General features: G+C 35.3%; 1 protein-coding gene across 3 annotated transcripts; it reads right to left on the bottom strand.

Moving 5' to 3' along the window:
- Positions 1 to 363: 363 nt before the first annotated feature.
- LOC117107167 (solute carrier family 25 member 36-like) lies at positions 364 to 8824 on the bottom strand. Of its 3 annotated transcripts, none has more exons than XM_033248757.1 (7): positions 8531 to 8824; positions 7019 to 7180; positions 6515 to 6592; positions 4446 to 4546; positions 3697 to 3763; positions 2415 to 2680; positions 364 to 2097 (listed from the first exon to the last, which is right to left on the bottom strand). In XM_033248757.1, the coding sequence occupies exons 1-7, from the start codon at positions 8578 to 8580 to the stop codon at positions 1904 to 1906; spliced, it is 918 nt and encodes a 305-aa protein (XP_033104648.1). In that variant the 5' UTR covers positions 8581 to 8824; the 3' UTR covers positions 364 to 1903. The 3 variants fall into 3 exon arrangements, with proteins under 3 accessions (XP_033104648.1, XP_033104650.1, XP_033104649.1); XM_033248759.1 differs by lacking the exon at positions 8531 to 8824 and adding an exon at positions 8225 to 8331; XM_033248758.1 differs by lacking the exon at positions 8531 to 8824 and adding an exon at positions 8279 to 8313.
- Positions 8825 to 10296: the final 1472 nt, after the last annotated feature.

Genomic DNA, 10296 nt, shown 5'->3' with positions numbered 1-10296 from the left:
GCAAATATATTATGAACAATATTTTCAACAGTTAATGTTAAGAAGTAATACAATAACACAAGGTGAAATTAAAAATGACTTCCTTAATCTGGGAGAAAATTAAATCCATAAAAACTATATTAATATTGAAATTTAAAACAAGAAGGCTATCATCTACAGTAAAGGTTTTGCTTTGGCAAATGTTGGTAAAACTTGATCTGATCAAACTTATTATTTCTGTTGTACTGTTAATTGTTTTGTGTAATAGAATATTTGGTATAGATGCTTGCAAACTTCAAACAGCTACAGTGTCTGTCTAATCACAGACCCTATATATACAGATGATGTATAGGATCTGTGGTCTAATCAAGAAAATCCAAATAACTGAACAACAGAGGTAAATTACTAACTGTAGTATACAATACTGTACATACCAAATACCCCTATTATATTATACCAACACTACAACCCTTCCTCAACCCAACTTCCTATTCCTCCCACCATACAACCCTTCCCAAATTACTACCCCCACCCTCTGCTAAATTGCATTAAACTATATATTGTCATTAATAATGCAAATGGCTATAAATTGATGTTATACAATACTATTGAAGTATTAAATTATTGGCTTTCCCGACACAGATCTGTTACATAGATACTCAAGTTAAGTCCAATGGTAACGCTAAGCTGAGATTTTGAAAATTCAGGAACTTGCAAACAGTAAGATTTCCAGAAAAGTTTTAAAAATGCACACAGTAAAAGCGGTGCCTCTCCGCTTAAGCAATTAAAATGTCAGCTTGCAGTAATGTAAGTTGCTCAAATATATGAAATATTTATTGGTCACATGCCTAATGTCCATGTCCAGGGCAAGGATTTATCAATCTCAGCTTAGAAAACAATAGTGAAAAAGTAAGTATCGACACTGGCATAATGCAGCTTTGATAGGTCAACAATTTTTGAAAAATGCATGGGAGGGCAGCGTAATCATACCTACGTAATTTCTTGTAATAGCAAGAACAAAATTTTGTAATGTTTACTGAAATAAACATTTAAAACAGAAGTGATATTATTGACAAATCTGACTTGAGCAAATATTAAAGCTAGGTTTTTGTTTTTTTTTTGCTAAGCAAGTTTGATAAATCTGACCCTAAATACTGAAGTACAAATTTCAAAAAGTACATTCAACATATGGTGAAATTTTAAACATGGTTATTAGTGATCCATTTGTTACTGACTGTATATCTTGATGACTACAGATTAGGAATGGGAACACACAACACAGAACCTGAAATAATTCAGTGTTTGATAACATTAGACATTTTGTAAATCTGAGAACAAGCACACGAACATCTTCAAATTGTACACTCGATAAAAAAAAAAAAAAAACAACTTCCATAGTGTATCTATCTGCAACTGTCTCATATTTTCCCCATAAATACATCTGTAATTGGCCTCTTTCTTTATAGCACCAACATTTGTTATCATCCATCTCAAAGTGGTTCATTCAGGGGTCACGTGTGCAAAAGACTGACTTAACGAGGTCAACAGTCGCAATGACCTTTGCTTCACATAGTCCAAGGCTACGACTCTTCTTTCAGTTCATGATGTTTTCTACAGTACAAGCCTATATTTATAGTTGCGAGTCATTAACTGTAAATACATAAATCACATCATGTCTAGCAATATAGCAGTCAGCTGTTCACAGATTGGTCATGTCAAATTTGAACCCAAGAATATGACCCACAACAACATCCCGGATGCCATCATGACATCATATAGTCTCTCTAAATTCAAAACTTGCAATTAATTATTAGCATGTCTTTCTTTTAAAAATCTCAACAATTGCACCAATTTTTCCTGGACATAATCATCTCCATTAAGCAGCGGCAAACGCTAACTGCGAATCAGATGAATAGTATGTGACTCACGAGTTGAGCAGGTAGACAATTGATTCATATGTCACCATAAGAATAGCAGTGTTTGGAATTTGTCGCACAAGGTGTGTACCAAGTCCAGCATAGAGTGCTCTGGCACCCTCTTCTTGCGCAACTGTTCTTAATGTTTGGAAAAATCCACGGTATTTATGACCACCTTCTCTTAACCTTGTCCTTGCAACTTCTGCAATAGAAGAATTGATCAGTGTTAGGAATTTATGAATGTTTGCATTAAGATCATAAGGTTCATAGGCAGTCCATTGTTGTTAGTCTCATGATAGAAAAGCACTCCCGTCTTCTTGGACCTAGTTTTAACAGATTCTACCACCACCACCACCTACATCCACTATAAGAACATAAAACATCATGCCTAAAGGTAACAGCAGCGGATACAACCTCATGGGAAGGAAGAGTGTCCAGCTATGGCTGGGCAAAATTTAGCATTCTACATGAACTCGATAAGAAGAAAATCACTAGTTTTAAACCACCAAAAAAACTTACCATGTGGATATGCAATGACTGATGCACTTGACTTTGAGATGGCCGCCGCACCCATAAAACTCAAGAAGTCTTTTAAGGTTTTGTTGTCATAATCTGTCTTTCCATCTCGCAGCCAGAGCTTAATCTGTTCGTATATCATAAAATGGATGGCAGTTTCCGAGATGCCTGCATAGGAAGCGGTCACGCCACGATAAAAGCCACGCACTCCTTCTTTTTGGTATACGCTTTTGATGATCGAACCAGTGGAAACTTTTCCTTCTTTTGTTCTATAATTAGATAAAAATGCAACATCAGGTATTTGATCAAAATTCTTTTACTCTTTTTTTTGATCAGGTATTTGGTCTTCAGTTGTATGACCTAGTTTTCTTTTAGTTTTTTAAAATTTTGCAGACCTTCCATAGGTCAAGTGAGAACGAGTTCATTGATTGTTTGGTAAGTACAATGAGACCTCACCATTAAAAACTATATTTGGATCTTTTCTAGTGCAATGGCTTCACACAATGCACAAAAAATTGAGTGAATAAAGAATAACAAATACCCCAGTAGGTAATACAATGAACAGGAAACAAATATCTTAATCTCGTTTGGGTTACATGATAAACAATTATCATATGTATCATGTTCTTTCAATTGGTTAATGTAGAATTTTACGTAATTTTTTTTTTGGTGTTTTATAACGTCAGATATTGTGCAACTTACATAAAGAGGGTGAAGACAAGAAGAATAACATTCCAAAACTTGTAGAATAATGTTTTGTCATTTGTAACTAGCCTTGAATTATAAATCTGAATGCTAAGCAGCTCTAGATAAGGTGGCTATTTATTGATTGGATTTGATAATAATTAAAACCATTACCCATCTAATCTGGAACAGTAAGATTACCCAAGAGAAGTCTGACATGATGCCTATTAGAGGCACATAAAGGGAATTCTATAGTTACATTATGCCAATTATGGACTTGTACAGGGAAAGCAGAGGGCCATTACATGCCCAGTTCAACCAAGGTAATTTACAGACTCTCTTCTAGGTTGGCTAATATACAGACCCAGTAGTAGGCCAATGCTGGGGGTGGTATAGATACAATAGTGGTTAATACATGATCAGTAGGGGAGATGAAATTTGCATACACGACAATTAGGAGAATAACACAAGCACAGTAGGCAGGGCAATGAAACGCATTCATGGAGACACATCAATGGAACATACCATTCTATGGTAATGAGGTGTACTTTAGCGAAAGTAAACAAACAAAATATGTCTATTGCAAAATGTATCAACTTACGATCTATCAAGCTGAAGTCTTGTTTTGACAAACCATATTGGGTTAGTGAGAGTACTGGCAGTAAAACCTGAAAAAAATAATTTAAAAAAAAAAAAAAAAAAAAACCCTGAATACTTATTATATTTTCATTTGTTATTCTATTTATGGTGCCTTTTTATATTTTATTTTTACTACTGGATTTCATAAAAATATTGATTCAACTACACAAATGTTGATTTTCATTATGGATGCTTGGATATCAGTTTCTATACTTTGCAGGAAGTCAGTTTCCTCTGACAAAACCCTTCTAGGTTATAAATAAATTTGGCAGGATGGTGGATGTAAAGGTATAGTGAAAATCGCATCTTAAACAGGATGTCAACTGAATGGACCAACCAATATTTTAACTGACCTCAACTTAACTCCAAAATAGATTTTGTAGTCATCTAAAAAAAAAATCACTGAAAGCCAAACTCTTTGTTTTTCAAATTACACTAATTTAGCACAATTTGAAACAAATGAAATTAAATTAGAAAGATTAATCAATACTATTTAATAAACAAACAATCCAAAACACAATAATTTGTTTAATAATAAGTTTTATATTATGATTATTTATGAATAATGATATGATACAATTTGGTAAGGTGCCTGGTAAGATTTTTCTCAGTAAGCAACAAACCTACAGTATATTTAGCAATCAATTGATTTATGTATTACAACACATGCAATTCACAGAACTATTGCACAATAACATTTTGACAACATACCTGCAAATGCAGCTGAACTGAGGTGAACGACAGGACTCTCCGGCTGACACCTGGTGTTCATGAACGCCTTAGTCTCGCTGTATGCAAAAAAGTAGATCGCTCTGAAAAAGAAAATGTATTCATTTGTATGTGATAAAAAAGAACCTTTATAAACCTATCAACCTGTATAGTAAAACGTCCATTTTACATACCCCTTGGCACCAAGGGGTGTTTGTAAATTGAAAAATTCGTCAACTACAGTAGATCCGTTGTCAGTTTCCAAATAATAGGCCTAGCTATCCCCACCATTGAGCACCAGTAGGCTGACGGCGGCCAGGCCTAGCACGCATCGACAGTGCAGCAGCGTGGTCTACCGCGCTAGAGCCTAGCTGAATTTACCTTTGTAAAAACCAAATTATTTTAATCCCTGCTATTCTTCCACTTAACAAAATATTATTTTAACTCTTATTCAAACATCTGTATGTTTTATGGCTCTTTCTATCGTGTTCTTTCTAGTTGTTAGATCGCCGAATTGTGTTGTTTACATGCATTTTGCGATCATATCTCGCATTCACGATGTCAATTACGTTGCTGACCCCAACACTCTCGTCTGTCATCGTAAACATGTGCGCTCAATGACTTTTTTACAGTAATAATTGGTCGCTGATGATGTCATCAGGGGCAAAGACCATTCGTAAAATTGATGTTCGTAAAAAGGATGTTTTACTGCATATCTATACACCTGTTTAAATTTTTAACCACTGATTAAAAATTAGGTCTTTCAATACATATAAACAGAAGCATTAAAATAGTTATGGTGTGCAGAACATTGTTTTAGCAATTAAAATGAAAGTTTGAAATGCGGTTCCAAAAACATTATGGCCAATCAAGAATGAGTGTTCAGGATGTTGCCACTTTCAAGGCATTAGAATTAATTATACCACCTAAATTACCTTTATTTATGATTGTACTTTAAACTATGTACTGTATTTATTATATTTGACCACATCCGGTACAATTGCATGAAGATTAATGAATATCAAAAGATAAGAGATAAGACTCAACACAAATGGTAGTTAGATTACTGTAAATCCACTTTATACTACTATTAACAATTTGGTATAATTTAAGAATTTCATATGGGTGGCAGAAATTTCGTAACACAGACTTTTTAAACTCTGCCGCAGATATTTCTTAACCCGGACATTTCAACACCAGAAAATTCTTAGTTACAATTGTTTGAGGTAAAGTGTTTGGCCATGCTTTGAACAACAATTGTTCACTAAGACAAGGTTAATCATTGTTATCCCTGTGCAAGGGCAAAGGCTGCTAGGCACTGGGTCATGTAAACATGATGTGTTGAATGATTTGCAGGGACCTACTTTCTGGCTTTTAGTATCCAAATATTTACATTGTAAAAGAATAGGCAAACACAAAGGAAGATATAACTGTATTCAATTTCCATTGGAACATAATTTTTAATTATTTGAAAAGGTTCACCAAGTGGCCTTTACAAACAAGCTTTAATTCCATTAGTTTTGCATTACTAGGAACATTCAGGTCCGGCTGGATGGACCACCCTCAATACATTGTTGAAATAAATTGATTCTGTGAGCACACTTTACTATAGCACTCTATAAACCTAAAAAAAAATAAAATTAAAAAAAAAATAAAACAAATTAATTTTAAAAATTAAATAAAAAGAATATGAATGAACGAACAAAATTTAATGCATGAATGGGCCCAGTCCTCAATTGAAGTGGATACAGCAAATGAAGCAGGGACAGTGCTCTAACAATACAGTATGCATAAGAACAGAAGGGGAAGTATTTTAATCAAAAACCTTGGGGTTGTATGAATAAATAGCCTATTAAAAGACTTGTTATGTAGCTGAGCTCACATAATATTTTTGTTAATTTTTTATTTTTTAATGAATTTTTTCACATGAATGCCACTGTTAAGCAGTCTTTTATTAAATTACCTTCACAGTCTACAAAGTAAAATATATTTTAAATTGGGATTCAACTCCTATAGCCAAATTTTCTAAAGTACTTTACAAATTGTATTATTTTATACTTAGTAACGCTTACCTTGACGGTGCTACCCCAACCAAGTTTGGGCCGAGTCCCCGGAATAATGCAGACACGCCTTCAGTTTTAACAATATTCCTAATAGAATAAAAGTAGAAAATTAAGAATATAAATAAATATAAACAAGATCTAAAACAGATCTTGCTATTGGAAACAAGTTTTATTTGATTGTGAAAATAAATAATAATAATCACTGTTTTATGAACTTGAACCTAAGGCCCTTGCAAAGTGATTATCTTACCAAGCTAAATAAATAAATATTGTACTTGGCAAGAAAAATAGGTCAGGTGCATATGTTTACTGATATAATAAATAGAATAATGGGGCATGCTCAGTGTGTACATGCAGTCATTAAATGATAAGCATGCGCTTACCAGGTGAATTACTGACACTGCCGTGGAAATCATATAGTGGTCACATGTTCACATACAGTATTCATATTCATGTTCGCACAATAAATAGGGAAGAAAATAGAATTTTGATTGTTTACCATAAACTACCTACCTTAAAGCAGATATCAGACCGACATTTGTTCTCGTGATTTGTTTATGTGTCATGCCATCTGTTGATGCCACTTGGACAACTCGCACTTCTTGAGATGACTGAAGCCTCGTCTTTACGACCTCAAGAGGACAAGTGATGATAGCACCAAGTGTCCCACCACACCTGAAAATGATAAAATAAAGATTATTGAACTCTAACTTCTGGACATCCTTTTCTAGTCAGGGATTACTTATCCACCATAGGAAAAGCAAAATTGCAGTGAAAACGAAATTGAAGTTTAAAAAGAATAAGCCAATTTGGGCGGATACCAGTTTAAGCAAATACTAGTACCGTGGTACAAACACTTATTACTATGAAATTCTCTAGCTATACTTTGTTTATCACTCTCATTAAATTGCTTTGTAATGAAGCTAAATATATGCCAGGACTAAAGTGGAAAAATTATGCAGTTATAACCAACAAAAAAAACCTTAGAATCATGAAAAAACATTATTTTTAATTTGCTAAGTGGCTGTTCTTATTTTCTTTATTCAAATTTTGTATTTCTTTCTATAGCAAACAATAATAAATCATATATCGCCAATTCAAAATTATGAAAGGCGCTGAGGAAATATGGCAAGTTAACATTTCTGTGCTTTTTGAATTCTTGTTACTCTGACATTTTTTAACTTGGCTGTGGAAATTTTATAACCAAGACATTGCAAATCAGAAAATGTCTGCAGCAGAGTTACAAATAATCTGGGTTACAAAAAATTGACACCCCTCCTTTCTACTGATGCCTGTGTGTGGTGGTGAGCTTATTTGTTGATCTTGTGTATATAGGCCTACTACTGTATTATAACTTGCCATGTATGTATTATTATAGTTAAAGAAAAATCTGCTTTTACTATTTCTTTCATATTTGTAACTTCAGTAACATTGCATAGGACTCTACAGGCTTAGTTAGGCTAAATGAAACATATCTATTGTAACTGCATTATTTAGCCATCTATGATTAGCCTAGAATTTAATAGTACTGCTGTAGAAGTACTTGTTTGTAGTAGAGTAAGAGAAGGGACTAGGCCTAGCCTAGCTAGCCTTGGCAATCCTTTCAATTTCAATCAAGTACCGTTTCTTCTTAACTGAACAGTAGAATTTGATTACCAATCACTTTTCTCATCTTTCTTGTTGTATGTGGCCAAGGCCTCTAAATAAATACTACAGTACCTAGCGTAGTGTAAGCTTCAAACCCATTGTAAACCTTGTAAGTTGAAGCCTTACTTAGCCAGTCCCACGAGCATGGTCAGACGCGCCTTCTTTTCTATCCAGGTCAACGTATTGTTAAAAAGGGCAAGGCTGGCCGTAGCCTTGTTTGTACTTTAGAAAGTGGCACCATACTTCAGTTTAGACGAGCTACAATATACTAGACATAGGCTAGTCCTAATTTAGAATTCTCGATGTCTGTGTGTTATTAGTTTGAAGAAGGTTTCCAAATTTACCAACGTTAAACATCGATGGTACAGAAGTACTTACCCTCCCGCTATGAGATGAGTTGTATGGGGTGAAAGCATGTTGTTAAACATTGTGATCAATCGGAGTTATCCCTCCTACTAAAAGCTTAACTTGGTTATTTCCGTGTATTATGAAATGATGAACTAGTAGTAAATGTCTTCCAATGCAAAATATTCAACTTCAATCACGGTTGGTTCAACAAAATAAAAATATTTTCCATTATGAATCAGATACTCAGTCATGAACGTACAATGTTTTGTCATTACAGAGAAAACGGGCTACATCGTGTTTACATCACATGGTACGAATTTATTCATTTTCATTGGCCTGCGAGTTGAAGCGCGTGAAGGAAGCATGAACATTCACAATTCACGTGAATATCAGTTGCTGATTGGACAAGAGTTACCCAATCATAGGACTTTGATAAAGATGCATTGAGAGCATCGCCATGGATAATGGAGTCTGAAATAAAACTCAAAAACATTTAGTACTTTAAAAAGTACTACAGTACATGTTTTTTTAGTTTTATTTTCTGTTTTTAATTAGTGATTATTCCTTGTGATGACCATGGATAGACAGTATATTACAATATGCTGTACTTGCCTAATTTCCCCCTCCCCCTATACATCCAGATAAATAAAAGGACGTAACTAATGAGTGTATTTCCGAGGTAGTCTTGTAGTAGTCTTCACTCATACTCAAAACCACAATATATTCAATGGTAATGTGGGTACTCCGGTGAGTGTACCGTTACTCAACTACACTAAAAAATTAAGAAGTTTTTAATGCCTCCATGGTAAGAGGCAGCCAGCCATAGTAAATTGCAAGGCGCCAGTTAGTTGCCCTCACTTTTAGTGGTCAAAAACCACTCCCTATCACATCATCATTCCTCCAACTACTGCATTAATACCTGTGCAATTGCTCATTTCTCTAAGGAGTGTTTATTCCAGTAAAACTTGCTCATTAACCATCAACAGAAAGTCATGACATTTATAAAATATAAAGTAAATAATAGTTTACAAACTGGCAAAACTTTGATTGACACGACCCACATACCCCAAGTCGTTTCAAGACAATTGTTTTCCATTCGAATTTCCTCACATCGGTGGCGTATCTAGGGGGTGCGCATGCCCCTCCACAAAATACTCAACCCAGGTCGCTTACCAAAACAAATCATGCTCAAGTAGTTAAAAATCACCCTATTTCAGCAGCAGCGCTAGCTGGGGACCCCTGGACCCCCCGCTTGGACTCCGCTGGGAATTTCCAGCAAGGTCGTTGCGGAAAAATCAAATCTCGAGTGTAGAAAGTATAATTCAAGCACGCCTTACTAAGCTGTCAAATTTTAGGGATTAACAAACAACTATTTAGTGCGAGCAGTGCTACCGTATGTGCAAGGGTGTTGTATACTATTACGATCGTAAGGGTTGCAGTGGTGTGCCAGCTCTTCCCCGACAAGGGGGCTGGTACCTCCGACAGAGGTTAGTAACCCAGACTTTTTAAATAAAGAATCCCATAGTTAACATAAAATCTTATTATCTTTTAATAAATAGAATTCCCCGACAAATTAAATTCTCCACCCCCCAAACCAGGGGGAGGAGAGGCTTCATAGATCGGGGACATGGACTCCTTGTCGGGAGCTTATTTTGTGAGGTAGCTCCCCCTTACCTAATCATCGAGGCCCTCCCCACTTCACCTTCTTGCCTCTACAGGCCCGTAGCCAGGGGGGGGGGGGTTTATGGTTCGGGCGAATCCCCCTTTTCTAGCGAACCCCCTGTTTTCTAGCGAAC

This window comes from Anneissia japonica, unplaced genomic scaffold, assembly GCF_011630105.1.
Source record: "Anneissia japonica isolate Jap-2015-1 unplaced genomic scaffold, ASM1163010v1 scaffold287864_len1152817_cov193, whole genome shotgun sequence".
In the NCBI taxonomy this organism is placed as follows: domain Eukaryota; kingdom Metazoa; phylum Echinodermata; class Crinoidea; order Comatulida; family Comatulidae; genus Anneissia; species Anneissia japonica.
This window is presented reverse-complemented; position numbering and strand designations above follow the sequence as displayed.